Consider the following 16,243-nt stretch of genomic DNA (forward strand, 5'->3'; position numbering starts at 1 on the left):
CATCACCATAAGTACTCATCACCGAATGGCCTCAGGGACATGGCACCAGCAGTAATACCATCGGACAGAACCCCAGACAGACTGCCTGGTTTGAAAATGCTCCTTCACCAAATCCTGGGGACAGTCTCACGTCAAGGATTAGAGTGACCTTGCAAATAGCTATCTGCCCACTTGCCCAGGACAAGGAAAGAATGTTGGGGAAAACATTGATTCCTAATCTGAACGCTCTAAGAATCTCCTGGGGAAAAGGAGGCCATAATATAATTGACGTAGTAGAGTCTTCATTCTTATGTTCCAAACTATATGGCCAACACAGTTTAAGCTCTGTGAGCCAGTTGGGTTTCCTTTAAAATCTAGCTAGAATCTTCTGGTTCCTTTTCCCCACCCCTCGGCCCTCACAGTGTTCTCCACCAAACCAAGCAGCTGGCTGCAGTTAAGGATTGCCATCCTAGACTCATCCTTGAAACTCAATTCTAGTCTTCAAGGGATTCATTAGAAACTTTCAGAAACTTCTGGGGCACCTCTTACAGTCAGCAGCCTTCTCGTCTGGCCTGGTTCCCACAGATGTGGTGATCCTGCTGCTTGCCATCCCCCGCAGCTGTTTCAGAGGAAAGGTGTGGTATCGTCAGTGTCTGGGTCCCTCCCTCTCCTGGGCTGCCAAGCCATGCAGATGGAGAATTTCACTATCTGCCATGTGCTTCCTGGTGCAGCTGTGCCTCTCTGGAGGGCAGACAACCTTCCCATGCCCTAGACTTCTCAGACCTGGCTGTTTGAGGCTTCTCCCTCAGAGGAGGAGAGGTAGCTAAGGGGGCATTCTCCTCCACCTACCCCATCCCGTCTTGCCTACAGAGGGCCGGTGGCCTGTTCGGCAACCATGTCAGCTACTACCAAAGTGACAGCCGGAGCACCTTCCCCCAGACCTTCACCACCCAGCGCCCACTGCACATCAACAAGGCGGGTAACAGCCAAGGCGACACCGAGTCGCCTTCCCACGAGAAACTGGTGGACTCCACTTTCACCCCCAGCAGCTACTCGTCCACTGGCTCCAACGCCAACATCAACAATGCCAACAACACTGTCCTGGGCCGCTTCCCCCGCCCCACCGGCTACCCCAGCACAGTCAGCACCGTGGAGGGCCATGGGCCCCCCTTGTCTCCTGCCATCCGGGTGCAGGAGTCAGCATGGAAGCTCAGCTCCAAGAGGTAAGCAGGAGGGTGGGGAAGTCCAGGGCCCATGCATAGGGGCCTCCCACACTCTGGCCAAGAGCAGATGGGTGGAGGAGAGTTTGGCCCCCAGACCTACCATTCACCCCTCAGGCTGGGGATGGAGGCTGCTGTGCTGGACCCCAGAAAGGGAGGTAGGCACTGTGCTACCTCCCAAGTAGTGTCCTTGGTTAAAGGCAGCAGCCACACTCAGGATAAGCCAAGATCCCCATTGACCAGCAGCGTGAAGAGGTGCCACACCTCTGAACACAGCCTCCTCTCCTCTCACTTCCCACCCGAGCAGAGGAACCGTGACCCTCTGAGATGTCTGTATTCTGGCCATACAACAGAAACCATTCCCTCCACCCTTCCCCAAGTCTCTGCCTAGACCTAGCCTTCCCACCGACTGGGATGGGAGTTGCATTACCACCTTTTCTTTATAACCTCCTGGGAGGGGAGGCATTTTAGTGGCAGGTGGCTCTTCTCTGGAACACCCATTCTGCCCCAGTGGAGGATCATTCCTGGTAGTTTAATGGAATCGCCACCTCCTGACTTGCTCTTTTCTCCCCATCCTGCTCCTTGGTACTCTAGGACGCATTGCTATGATGTGCTTGGACGGTAGGTGCTTCCTTCCATGCTCTGGGCCTCAGGAAGTGCAGCCCAGGCCAATGAGGGTCTCATCCTTGTTATATCAGCAGCTCCAGGCTCCCCGAGGGGGTGATGGGAGAGGCCACGCACACCTCTGCATCTTGCCACATCACCCTGAGTTATGCTGCTCTTCCAGAGTAGGACACTTGCTCCAGAGCAGGCTGGACAGGTCCCCAGTATGCCAAGTTCTTGGGAAGATCTCCTTTCCTGCCCTCTAGGTCAACAAAGAACAGAAAAGTGCAAGTTTCTTTCTAAATCCGTAGACAAGTGTCCTGATGCTGCATCTACCCAAGGAGCCAGCATACTTGTCACTTCCCTTCATCACGCCAGTTTTCAAATGGTCACATACGAGCCCACATGGCCTGGGCATTTAAATGACTGATAATGGCAAGTCAAATCAGCTATCCATCCACCTTGCTCTCTTGAAGATTGGCTGGTTTAACCACCCATCAACAGAGCTGGGTTGAGTCTTTCGACTCAGTAGACATATATGGAGATGTATACTGATGCCTTCTGTGAGCAGGGCATTGTGCTCAGCACTGGGCTTTGTTTGCTGATCTGAAAGGCTGACTTTACATAGGAGAATATCAAAGTTTAAGTGGCCTGTCCTAGGGTCCCCATCTCTTTTCTGCAACACTACTCCTCTTCTACAACCTTCAGAGACTAAGTCCTAGTACCATTTTCTCCCCCTCTTGCCATATCAAACCCTCTTCTTAAGGAAGGCTCTTTATGTCCACCATTAACATCTTAGTGTAAATTAAATTACCTCCTTCAAAGGGTATTTTTACGTTAAATTTGGTTCTGTATTAAATATGAAAACCCTATGGAGCACAGTTCTACTCTGATACACATGGGGTTGCCATGAGTCAAGATCGACTCGGTGGCAACTGAGTTGGTTTTTTGGTTTTATATGGGAGAAGACATCAGGAAATTTTCTTCTTCTCATAAATACATCTATGGATGAAATAAAACATATGCAAAGCACCTAGCACAATGCCTGGCACATAGGAAGTGTCACTAAATGTCACTTCCCTTCCTCCCCATGACAGCTGGTTAAAACAACACTCAGGGTGCTAAGCTTCAACTTGGTGAAGAGGAAAAACTTACCAAAGTTCTAGCTCTGGGGCCTTGTTCATGCTGCAGCTAAAGGCTAAGGGCAGTGGCTCCAGCACTGGCATTGCTTCTGCTGGGAATGGGCTGGCACGTTTTGCACACAGTGGTCGCCAAGAAGTGGTGCTGCCTGCCTGCCGCCATTCTCCATCTCTAGCTCATCCCATTGTGCCTCACCAAAGCACCTTCCACATCCCTGTCCTCCCACTCCATCATGAGCCTTCTGTATCTCATCTTTCCTTCGTACCATAGGGCGGACAGCAGTCTGTTAGAGAGCTCTGCCCCTACCCTTCCTGAGTTGCTCACAGACCAGGGTCAAAGCTATGGGCACTGATCCAGCACTCAGCCCAAGAGGGTAAACTGGGATATTTCCCCAATGCCCTCATGGATCTGATGATAGAGTGGGCCCCAGCATGCAGACTCTATAGGAAGAAATATGGTGGGAGGTACTGAGCCAAGCACATACAGAAAAAGGGAGAGCACTTAGACCAGAGCTAAAGGACACATGACTAAATGAGCAGGAGGCCCTGCACAGAAGGGGAAAAGCGTATAGTCTAAGGCACATCCTGATGTGGGAGGGTCTCAAACTCAGAAGGGACTAGGCTTAGCAGGGACTCAGGCTCAGCAGGGGCTCAGGCTCAGGAGGGACTCAGGCTCACTTCCCTTTGCTCAAAAGAACCAACTCTTCTACATGAGGCTTTGTTGTGCCTTTACTTCAAGAAGCCAGTGTCAAACTCAAAGGCATGTCAAAATATGATGCCAGAAACATCTCAGCTCTGTCCAACAAACACCCACAGGCCCGGCTGTCTATAGTAGAGGAAAGGGATAGCCCTCTCACTGGCTCACCCTGCTCTGTATAGCGCAGCCAAGGCTCTTGTTTAAAAGCTGATCCTTTCCATCCTCCAAGGCACCATCTCATTTGTTACTTCATTTGCTACTTACACAAGCCTCTGTGTCAGGCAGGAATATGTCATTCCAATTTTATGGAAGGGGAAATTGAGGCATGGGGTTCGCTAAGCAACTCCAGCATGATTACTTAGCCAGAGAGTAACTGAATTGGATCAAAACTCAGATCTCCTTGAATCTTAACCCAGAGAGCCTTCTCCCACAAAGAGCCCTCACCCTCACCCTCACGCTTCTATGGCTCCATGGCTTCATCAACGATTGCAGGTGGAAGAGGCCACAGCCGGGTGTGTGTGTGAGTGTGTGAGTATGTGTGTGTAAGTGGTGATTGTGTGCGTGAGATGCCTTACTCGTGGAGGGATGGGGGAAGGATTTACAGTTTCTGATTTTTCTCTCCATCTTGGACGTTTAGATGCCGCTCCCGGGAGAGCCAGATAGCCATGATGTGTCAAGAGGAGGTCTCTCAGGAGGAGACCTATGAAGTGAAGTTAAAGGAAGACACAGAGTGCTGCAGCGAGCCCAGCCTGATCTCCACAGAGATGTGAGCGCTGCCACCTTCTGCCCAGGGAATGAAGGGGCAAGTCCCTGAAATTCCCCCTCCGGGCATGATTTGGGGGAGGGGAGGAGATTGAATATCAGGAAAACATCTGCAAAGCATCGTTATGGAGATGGGAAGTCCCTTACCCCACCCCCAGTATTCTTTCTATCTCTCCCCCCACCCCCTTGCATGCTTGGCCCCTCCTTACTGTAAAATGCTTTCAGGGAAGCCTGTAAAACAATGTTTCTTAAACTTTTAAGACAAATATATTTTACAGTGAGGTTCAGTACACACATACTACACATATATGGACAATTAAACGAATGTTACCTGAAACTACTTATGACAAAGCTACCCAGCAGAGGGCACTGTTGGCAAAGCTAGGGCTGAGATTTTTGTCAGCCCTATAATTTGAATTTTCTCATAGGGTTTTATACCTGTAGATCCAGACCCATTAGCAAGTTGTGACATCCATTTCGCCAGTTACAGCCAGCACTTTTAAAAGAATAGCATAAAATAGAATAGAAAAAGGATAGAATAGAATAAGACAGCATAGAAAATATCAGAATACATCCAATGTCATAGAGGTAAGTATTGTTTCATGAAGCATGTGTTTAATTGCCAATACCTGTATGTGTATGCGTGTACTGAGTCTCATTGTAAAATGTATTTATGACTGTGGTTGCAATCCAAAAAGTATAAGAAACACTGTTTTAGAGGCTTTCCTGTAAGCGCTTTATAGTAAGAAAGGACCAACCCTTTAGACTTTTGAAGAAAAGAGAGGTGTGGCTGGAAAGGCAGCCATGGCCAGAAGGCAACGGTGGGGGTGGGCCCCCAGGAAGTGTTAGGAGACATGCGTCCATGTCCCTTCTCAGCACAGCTAGCACAGCATGCAGCTTTCTGGAGTTAGTGCCTTCTTCCTTGGGTTGGAAGAGTAGCAGAGGGGTCTCCTTTCCCCCTGGTGTAATAAGAAGAATCTGTTGTTGTTAGGTGCCATCAGGTCGATTTCAACCCATAGCAACCCTATGGGACAAAGTAGAACTGTCCTATAGGGCTTCCAAGGCTGTAATCTTTATGGAAGCAGACTGCCACATCTTTCTCCCACAGAGCAGCTTGTGGGTTCGAACCACCAACATTTTGGTTAGCAGCCGAGTGCTTAACCACTGCACCACCAGGGCTCCTTTCATGAAATATAGTGGATATAAAACCAAACGAAAATGTCTAAAGTTCCTTAAGAGATAGCATTCGCTAAATTGATTTTTAGAGAATGCAAATTAATACATGGCCACATCTTCTGGAAGTCAGGAGAGTTGTGTGCTTCAATCCATTGCAGCTCTTATTGAGCGCTTGGTGCGTCCAAGGTGCTGGATTGGAAACTCAAGGAGATTTTACAAACTAGTTTGGAAGCTAAGGGGTGCTCAGAAGAGAAAGATAACATGGACCTTTACTAAATAATTATGGACAGAGTGACCCAGACAATGAGGGTTACAGACATTTCAGAGAAAGCCAAGGGCAGGGTGACCATAACAGTACCAGGCACAGGGTCAGACAGAAGTTGTGTCTTCAGGAGTAGGTACAATGTGAATAAGAAAAAATGTAATATGGAGGGCTTACCACGTTGAGAATGAGAGTAAAGGCTTGGAGGCATGAATGTGTGAGGTTTTCATTCAACAAACTTTCCTGCACACCTACAGATGCTAAGCCGTCCCTGTGCTAGGAGCAAGGGTGGATTCCATGAAGGTGAAGGCAGCCAGGTCTCTGCCCTTTGGGAGTGTGTAAAGTAGCCCCAGGGACAGAGTTAGTGGCCTCTTCTGTAAAATAGAGGCGTTGGAATGGAACCATGCTTCCCAGGCTGCAGATTGCTCGCACTATTTGTGAAATTAATTTAGTGGGCTGCACTCAGGACTTTTAAATGAACTAGAACAGACTAAAATAGAATAGAAACTCTCAGAGTGCAATGCATGCAATAAGGGTAAATATATAGTTCACAAAGAATAGTTCAATTGTGTGTATCTGTGTATAGTGGAAATATGTAAAATATATTTCTTATTGTGAGTCATGATCTAAAAGGCTTGGAAGCCTTTGTCTCCATGCTCTCTATGGTCCCTTTCAGCTCTACTGTTCATGGACTGAATGACTGTGTCTGTGTTGCAGGCAACTGCATATGTGCTCTTGATGATAGAGGGGTTGCAGGGCAGAGGAAAATTGCAGGATGGAAGATAAGTTTTAGACTGAAGTAGGAAGTTGCCTTCCAGTTGATTCTGATTCACAGCAACCCATGTGTTCCAGAGTAGACCTGTGTTCCACAGGTTTTCAATGGCTGTGATCTTTCAGAAGTAGATCGCAAGGCCTTTTCTTCCAAGGCTTCTCTGTGTCGGTTCGAACCTCCAGCCTTTCAGTTAACAGCCAAACACTTAGCCATTTGCGCCACCCAGGGACTCCAAGTCAGGGAGTAGTTGTGGTAAACAGCATTGGTATATGTAAACAGAAGAGCCTAGGTTTCCTTGAAAGAACCTTGTGGGCCTAGAATTTTTTGCAACTTTGACCCAAGAGTGCCTCTTCTGCCTCAGATCAGAACCACATGGCTCATACTAGATGGTTTGTGTATAAACCAAAAAAAAACCAAACCCATTGCCTTCAAGTTGATTCTGACTCATAACGACCCTATAGGACAGAGGAGAACTGCCTCAGAAGGTTTCCAAGGAGTGGCTGGTGGGTTTGAACTGCCGACCTTTTGATTAGCAGCCGATTTCTTAACCACTGAACCTCCAGGGCTCCAGTTTGTCTATAGCGAGCTGGAAATCCCCAACAAGCAGGCCAGGAGAACATGTATGATGCCAGAGAGCAGAGCAGAATTTCTTGGGGTGGCAAGAGCCTGCTGCTCCCTCCCTAGCCCTTGTACACAAGCACAGAGTGTGGGCTCCCTGCACTAAGGAAAGAGGCAAACTTCTTCCTGGGGTGGTAGCCGTCCCTATGGGGTGGCACTTCCTTGCCCCCAGGAGCAAGCCCCAGGAGTTCTCTGTTCCAGGCTCTCCTACCAGGATGATGAAAACCGACAACTGACACCCCCAGAGGACAAAAGGGACATCCGGCAATCTCCAAAGAGGGGTTTCCTCCGCTCCGCCTCACTAGGTAAACACTCACACTTCATGCTCCAGGTGTGGCCAGTGGTCACCCCTGAGATGATGCTGGTCAAGGCACTCAGGGATGACTGAGAAACACCTGTGGCCTGGCTCCAACAACTTCCACCCAAGTGGGCTGGGCAGATTTCCAAGGCAATGAGACAAAGTTCCAAGGGCAGGGTTTACTGGAATGGGACTTGGAGTCAAGGCTAAGGGCCAAAGGAAGTATAGCTGGGGTCACTAGCACTACTTCTTACAACCCTACCCCGGGTATGAGCCATTTCAGACAAATGTCCTTGTTTCCTGCCCTGATCCTATTCTTTGGCTGCCTTTGCAGGTCGAAGGGCCTCCTTCCACCTGGAATGTCTGAAGCGACAGAAGAATCAAGGGGGAGACATCTCTCAGAAGACAGTGCTGCCCTTGCATCTGGTTCATCATCAGGTAGCCCATACTTTCAGACAGGCTATTGGCCACCATTTAGCAGGCTGGACAATCCCATGGTTATAGGCAAATCCCCAAGATACCAGTCAGTCTTCACCATCTCAGACTATTGCTGCATCCTACCCCTGGCCCTAAGAATCTCCCAGTAGGGCTGCCCACTTATCCTATTCAGGTGAGAGCCCTGGCACATCTGTAGTTTCCCAGGGTAGAAACTTAGGAGACACTGGTCAGCAGGAACTCCTCACGTGATCCTGAAGGATCAGCAGCTCCGGGATTCCACTCGAGCTTTCTTCTCATAGTGCCCCAGATGTTACCTCTACAGAGACGGGCTTACACTCCAGGGTACTCAGGCAGGAGTGGTCATACCTAGAGTTGGAAGATACCTAGAAGTTTAGCTGCACAAAAATCCATCCACAGAAATGCAGAAATGATCAAACAACCTGCCAGCAGCATGGCCAGGAGTAGGGAGTAATACCCAAGGAAAACAGGTCAAGGGGGATTCAGTAAATGAAATATCTCTTGGCACGGCTGAGTCCGAGATAGTGAAATCCAAGACACCAGTATCAAACACGTTCTTAGTATCTTACAACTAGTGGAAACTTCAAATGTTATTTGAGGGCAGCTTATTACCTCCAGGCAAATTAGGGTCTTTTTGTCTCCTTAATTATAAACTCCTTGTCATGGTTTGAATTATATCCCCCCAAAAATGTGTGTATCAATTTGGCTGGGCCATGATTCCCAGAATTGTGTGGTTGGTCTCCATTCTGTGATTGTAATTTTATGTTAAAGAGGATTAGGGTGGGATTGTAACACCACCCTTACCCAGGTCACATCCCTGATCCAACATAAAGGGAGTTTCCCTAGGGTGTGGCCTGCACCACCTTTTACCTTACAAGAGATGAAAGGAAAGGGAAGCAAGCAGAGAACCGGGGACCTCATACCACCAAGAAAGCAGTGCCAGGAGCAGAGCGTGTCCTTTGGACCCGGGGTCCCTGGGTGGAGAACCTCCTAGTCCAGAGGAACATTGATGAGAAGGCCTACAAAGAGAGAAAGGCTTTCCCTGGAGCTGATGCCCTGAATTTGGATTGTTAGCCTACTTTACTCTGAAGAAATAAATTTCTCTTTGTTAAAGCCATCCACTCATGGTATTTCTGTTGTAGCAGCACTAGATGACTAAGACACTCCTGTACCATGGACCTGTGCTTTAAATGACTGTTTTATACCCAAAAACATTCAACTGCCAATCAAAGCTTATAATCGGCATAAGACAGGCAGTGTGGCTCAGCTAAGTGGATATTATTTTCAGCTCAGAGAAATGCACTGTTTTGCTTTGCTTGTGTGTATTCCCTCAATGTGGATGATTTCCACTGGACTTTCTGAAATATTGAATATAGCCTACAAACTGCCCTCTTAAATCCCCCTCAGATCTCCAGGGACACAGGAGCCCCCAGGCTGGGGCCATCAAGAGCAGTGGGCTGAGGAGGATGGCAGGATGTAGGAACATCAGATGTGCCATTTTCAAAGATTTCTAGAAATGGATTTTACCATTCTGCTCTTGTCCTGCTAGTAGGCAAGAAATTCTTCTTTATTTCTATACTCTTCCTTATGCCTTTCCACTACCCTCTAACCTATACAGCAGTGTCCCTGTTCTCTCTGCCACCTCTTGGGAAAGCCTAACTTTCTCTGCCCATGAGCACTTCACATTGGAGCATCTAATGTTCCTGAGCCTCTGCCAAGAGCAAACCTTTATGTCAGCCGAGATGTAGGACATGATCCCTGCCTGCCTTCAGGATGCTCAAGAACATTTTGGGGCAGAGGACATAAACATGTATATTGTTTAATTTCAAGACAGTATATGATTTCATTGATGGTTCAGAATAATCTGAGCTAGAAATTCACAGGACATTATTAATGGGCCAATTCATTATAACAGTTAAAACAACAGATCCTGGCTTCGTCTAGCTCTTTATTGTTGTTGTTGTTACTAGGTGCCATGAGTCAGTTCTGACTCGTGGCAACCCCGTGCACAACAGAACAAAACATTGCCCGGTCCTGTGCCATCCTCACAACCGTTGCTATGTTTGCCTGGCTCTTTAGGAAGTACTTTTTCACATACCTTATTTCATTTGAACCTACGTTTACCCTGCAAGGTAGATAGAGAAGGCATTCGTTTTCTGATTTTACAGGTGACACAGGCCTCGTTATTCTCTATACTCTACTGATGAGAAAACCAAGACTGAGAGAATGCATAGGCAGTAACCAAAAACCAAACCAGACCCACTGCCGTCGAGTCAATTACAACTCATAGCGACCCTGTAGGACAGACTAGAATTGCCCCATGAGGTTTTCAAGGCTGTAAATCTTTATGGAATCAGACTGCCCCATCTTTCTCCCGCGGAGCAGCCGGTGGGTTCAAACCACTGACCTTTTGGTTAGCAGCCAGGCACTTTAGCCACTGCGCCACCAGGGCCCCTTATAGATAGTAAAACCAGCAGTAAAGCCCAGATTATCTTGATTCCACTCAATCACAGTTTTCTGAATGTAGAAGAGGGAAGTTACTTCAGACTAGGATGATCATAAAACTTATTCTGGGGTCATTGAAACTTATGCTGGGTCTTGATAAGGTAGCATTCAATTGGGTGGTAATGTTTGGGGGGTGGGTGTGAATTCCAGGAGGAACTAGCTGGAGAACAATAGCTGCTTAGAAGGCAGAGGGCTGCCTCTCTGCCGACCTGGCCATCACCCCCAGTAAATCATGCTTTTGTGTGTCCACAGGCATTGGCAGTGGCGGGTCTGAGCCCACTTCTCCAGAGAAGCCATTCCCCCACCACGTTCCCCAGGCCGTGTGCCACCCCCCCTGCCTCGCCCGGCCGAGGCTGGCCCCCGCAGCCCATCCCCACCCTACGGCTGGAGGGCGCTGAGTCCATCGAGAAACTCAACAGCAGCTTCCCATCCATCCACTGCAGCTCCTGGTCGGGGGAGAGTCCCAGCTGTGGTGGGGGCGGCAGCCCCATCCGGAGAAGCCGGCCTGTCTCCCTCACTGTGCCCAGCCAGGCCAGGGCCCCGGGGAGGCAGTTCCACGGCAGCGCCAGCAGTCTGGTCGAAGCGGTACGTGGCTCCCAGCAGACGGGAGGGAAAGGCCAAGGGCAGCAAAGGGGCTTTGCGTGGAGAATTAAGAAGGAAGTACCTGGTCCTTTCCCTCACAGATTGGCAGTCAAGTATCATAGCCAGAAAGATACTCACTCTCAGGGCCTGCAGAAGGCAGGCGTGGCATGCAGAATATTATGACATGCAAGGTGTTATTGACTTCTGTTGGGGCAGGGCCTGATGAAGAAGGAGAAGGAAGGTACTGAGCAATATATCCCCGCTACAGACCAAGGAACCCTGAGAAAGGCTGTGGGGTCCATTGTAGAGAAAGTTGATACAAGCCAGCAGTGCTGTGACTACTCCAAATCAAATGTGAGCTTGGGCTGCATTTGTAGACAGAGAGGGTCGAGATCCATGATTCTCAGCCCTGATTGTTCCTTAGAATCATGCAGGGAGCTTTGGAAAACTGTGACCAGTTAAACTGGGATGTCTTTTAAAGCTCTTCAGATGAGTCCAATGCACAGCCAGGGTGAAGAACCACTAGTCTAGGAGAAGAAGCTTTCAATTCCCCTGTACCCTGCCCTGGTCAGAGAATCAAGTTCAACCCTGGTGCCACATTTGAGAGGGTCACTATGAGTCGGAATCAACTTGACGGCAACAGGCTTTTGACAAACTAGAACAAATCCAAAGGAGGAAACCATATCCTGTAAGAATTGATGCAGGGGAGGAGACATCTGGGAGAAGCATGTTCCAGGCTACCCTGCATTCTTCCTGCAGCCTTCCCCCCTTGGATCAGTAGCCAATCATTAAAGCAGCTGGTAGGAGGAGTGGGGAGACTTTGAGGATCACCTGCTGTCCCTTCCGAGCAGAAACAGAGACAGGTGCATGGAAGGATGCTGCACCTGGGAGAAAGATTCTCCCTCCCAGAGAGGCAGCCAGCTGACTGTGGGCAATGGGCACGAGTTAACAGTTTCGCCAAAGGAGAGTGAAGGTTTCCGGGAGAGAATAATATGGGAGGCACCTGTGTGGTGCCAGGGAGGCAGAAGGGGAAGGGGCAGACCGGGGTCTCCATGTCACAACACGGCAGAGCCCTACTGCCCCTCTGTGAGCCAAGCTTTTCTATATTTGATGACAGTTTTCAAATACCCCAGCCAAAACTTTTCTCATCTGACCTAAAACCAAAAAACCAGTTGCTGTCTATTGCCTCCAACTCATGGTAATCCCATGTGTGTTACAGTAGAGCTGTGCTCCGTAGGGTTTTCAGTGGTTGATTTTTTGGAAGTAGATCACCAGGCCTTTCTTCCAAGATACCTCTGGGTGACTCAGACCTCCAACCTTTCGGTTAGCAGTCAAGCACATTAACCATTTGCACCATGCGGGGACACCATCCTCCAGCCTACACACCCCTAATTCCTTTGGCCAATGTTCCATCTCTACTCCTTTTCTGTGAGCACCCCTCCCAACACACACACCACACCTACAACACACACACACCATACACCACACATACGCTCACACCACACCTACCACACACACACCATATACCACACACACACGCGACACATAACACCCCACACCCCACATATACCGTATACCACACACATGTACGCCACACGTACCACACACACACCACACACACAAAAGACCCCATACCACACACACCTTATGCCACATACCACACATACTATACACACCACACGTATACACACACTTCCAGAAGTTACCAGTCAGAAGCCCCATATTCTAGCCCTAAAGAGAGGCATTGAGCTCCAGTAATAATTTTCCTCTTTGCTTCTTCTTCACGGCCCTCCACCCCCTCCCTCTTCAGGTCTTGATTTCAGAAGGACTGGGGCAGTTTGCTCAAGATCCCAAGTTTATCGAGGTCACAACCCAGGAGCTGGCTGATGCCTGCGACATGACAATTGAGGAGATGGAGAATGCGGCTGACAACATCCTCAGTGGGGGCACCCAGCAGAGCCCCAATGGCACCCTATTACCTTTTGTTAACTGCAGGGACCCAGGGCAGGACAGGGCAGGGGGTGAAGAGGATGCAACCTGTGGGCCTGCCCTGGAGTGTCGAAAGAGTGAGGAGGAACTCCAGGACAGCAGGGTCTACGTCAGCAGCCTGTAGTAGCCAGGGCTGGGGAGATGCTGGGTTTTTTATTTGTTTCAATGTTCCTAATGGGTTCGTTTCAGAAGTGCCTCACTGTTCTCGTGACCTGGAGTTAACCGGAACAGCGTCTTCATTCATTTCTGTTGGGACAAGACGCAGAGTTGGGTGGTGTGGAGAGCCAGCTTTTCAAGGGGAAGAAAAGCAGCAACCCCAGTTTGTGTCTGCAGAGGTAGAGTGGTGAGGAGGAGGTGGCAGAATCAGGGAGGGAGAGCAAGAGAAGAGACGTCCGCCCTCCTGCTGTATTTCAGGCCCTGCACGGGGAACCAACGGTCGCCTTTGGGCATGAAAGAGAACCTCAGCTTCCTGCGGTAGCCCTCACCAAAAGGACCCTATATCAAACGGGTGTCTTTCAACTTTGCTTGTAAAAAAAAAAAAAAAAAAAAATCATTTTGCACATATTCTGTATGAGCCTCACTGTCTCCATAGAGCCAGGGCCCTGTGAATTTGGAGAATGACTTCTGTGGGGGATCCCAGCCCTACCCCTGAGAGGGAGGAGAAGTGGCCAGAGGCGGCTGGAGCTCCTGGAGACGGGAGCGGAGGGCGAGGGGCACGTGGCAGCATCGCAGCTTCTTACCCAGACCCTGGGCACAGTGGCAGCAGCCCCGACCACCTCCGCCCACCGGAGTCAGGGTCTCTTCACCTGCATAAGCCACGCCGAGCTCCAAAACAGCAGCTGGGTCACAGCCAGGGCGTGGAAGGAGCTGGCACGGCCGCCAGTGAAGGGGCAGCCAGCTCTTGACAAAACGAGGTGGTGCTGAGCTGCTGCTGAGTGCTCTTTCGTTTTCTGGTTTGACATTTTTCTTGACAGCATGTTGCAGTTTTTGTTTTTCGGGTTTTTTTTGTTTCGTTTCGTTTTAATTTTGTTTTCCCGGGGGAGGGGAGGAAGAAGAGTGTTTACAAAGTTTTGTAGCCACCCACCTTACTGTTTTCACTTTTGCAAATGTAAATCAGGTTTGGTTTTATTGTATTATTTAAATGGTTGTGGCTTCCTTTTTTTCCACAGAGGGTTCGGGCAATCGAAGCCATTGTAGGAGCGTTTTACCAGCCGTTGTGTATGCCCAATAATTTGTTACAATTTCCTTAGGTAGTAACACATCTTTTTGTTGTTGGTTGGTTTGGTTTGGTTTCATAATTTAAAGGTAATAGGTAATGTACTTGATATGGTCTTGCACATATGGGTGACTGAGTTGGGTTCCTTTTAATGCTGGGTGTGTTGGTGGGTGCCAGAGAGAGGAAGCATGTATGAGAGAGCGTGCCTCTGTGCGTGTGTGCGTGTGTGCGTGTGTGCGTGCATGCAGGTTTGTGTGTGTGTATAGTGGACTGGCTGCGTGCATATGTTGTATGTGTGTATATGCACCCACACAGTGTGCCCATGCACACAAATGCATACGCAGTTCCCCCTTTCTGCTTTAACTGTGGGGAGATCTGAATCTGGGGCCATTTGAAAGCAAAAACAAACCACTGTCTCTGCTTCTGAAACAGGAATCAGTAACTCTTTGCATTTTCTGTCCCACAAGATATGCAAAAACAATGCAATAATATTCATTTTAAAAATACAATTGTGAGTTGTGTTGGCATTAAAACTGTATTTAAAAAAACACGCAGAAATTTAAAGGAAAAACTCAAGAAGGCGTTTTGCTTCGATATATTCCGTGTAATGTTCTATTGCATTGATAATGTTTCTGTTGAAGAAACTGTTATACTTGAATTCAGGTCAGTTTCAGTATTTTTCAAATATTTTTTTAAAACTGAATTGCAATTGTGCCAAGCGAATATAATGAATTAAGTTTGTTTTTGAATTCACTTCTTGTATATTTTGCTGCATGTAAAGTAAATCATTTTGTATTTGGAGTGTGACAAGCTTTACCTTTGAACTCTTAAGTGCTTTTCTATATGTGGTCGGGGGAAAGGGAAAGATTTCTCTTTTACTTTGTACAATGAGCAAAGGTATCACCAGTGTTGTCATTATCCTACTATCCACAAACAGGTTTGGACATTACTGTTTTGCATATCTTGTGTTCACTTCCATTTCCCTCAATTTTTCCAAAATCGTGTAGTAAGTATATTCATACCACATATTGCTTTGAGTGACCAGGACATACTTTATTCTGGTCTTTACTTTTTCCACTCTGCTCCGGTTCTCTGCTTTGGTATTTCTCCAAGAACAGCCCTTCACTATGAGATATAACAAGGCATTCTGATCAGTCTCTTTAGGCCCTGGGCTGGTGTCAGCATCCCCCACAGAAGGGGTGGCTAACTTTTCTGTTCTCCCCCATAGCACAAACCTTCCTCATTTGTTTCTTTAGTAGACACTGACTGAGAGGATGGAATCAGGGTCAGAAGGGTTGGAGGGGAGGAGAATCCTCACTTCTGGCAACTGTTCTACGCAAACTCAGGTGGTAAGGGCTAGAGAAAAGCAACTTGGCCAAAACCTTGTCCATCCAAAAGTCAACTCTCTATCTGGCTCATTTCTCCATCCTTTCCTCACTCCAGTGCAGGATTTCCTCCAGACCTACCCTTACCGTGTGTGTGGCAGCCGCAGAAGGAAGGGGCCAGGACCGGGGAGGAAACATTGGCGTTTACATTGATGTGGGAATGTATCTTACGCCCTTTTGCATCTACCTAGAACATCACCTGATTGGTGCTGTTTCCCTCAAATGTATTTTAACAATGATAGTTGGAGAAGTACTGGTCTGGGGAGAGTAGTACCCAACCATTCAATCGGAATTTACTCACTGAGTCTCTTCTGGTCCCAGTGTTCCCTCAGCCCTTAGAGGAGCCTTTGGCATTTACATGAGCAAGCTAGAAATTAAAATAGAGAAAATCCCATTCCTCAGTGAAGATGAGTTCTACTTTCATGGAATGACTCATGCAAAAACTGAGAAATGTGCTGGATAGTCCCGGGTGAACTTAGAGTCTAGAAGCAAAGGCGTTTTTTCATGTTTCTCCAGATCCAACCCATCCAGACTTTCTTGGTTCCTTTTCAGTTGTATCCAGGTCTTCCAGAAATCAAGTTTGG

At 48.2% G+C, this 16,243-nt stretch overlaps 1 protein-coding gene across 2 annotated transcripts in view; it reads left to right on the plus strand.

Moving 5' to 3' along the window:
* Positions 1–13,182, plus strand: part of CACNA1C (calcium voltage-gated channel subunit alpha1 C) — a 692,837-nt gene extending 679,655 nt beyond the window's left edge. For both annotated transcript variants that reach the window (XM_023735710.1, XM_004381214.3), the window contains exons 41-46: positions 850–1,202; positions 4,276–4,404; positions 7,430–7,533; positions 7,861–7,964; positions 10,740–11,072; positions 12,880–13,182. In XM_023735710.1, coding sequence (XP_023591478.1) covers positions 850–1,202; positions 4,276–4,404; positions 7,430–7,533; positions 7,861–7,964; positions 10,740–11,072; positions 12,880–13,182 — 1,326 coding nt within the window. The remainder of the gene's footprint in view (positions 1–849; positions 1,203–4,275; positions 4,405–7,429; positions 7,534–7,860; positions 7,965–10,739; positions 11,073–12,879) is intronic.
* The last annotated feature ends 3,061 nt before the right edge of the window (positions 13,183–16,243 follow it).

This window comes from Trichechus manatus, unplaced genomic scaffold (genome assembly GCF_000243295.1).
Source record: "Trichechus manatus latirostris isolate Lorelei unplaced genomic scaffold, TriManLat1.0 scaffold00081, whole genome shotgun sequence".
Lineage (NCBI taxonomy): Eukaryota > Metazoa > Chordata > Mammalia > Sirenia > Trichechidae > Trichechus > Trichechus manatus.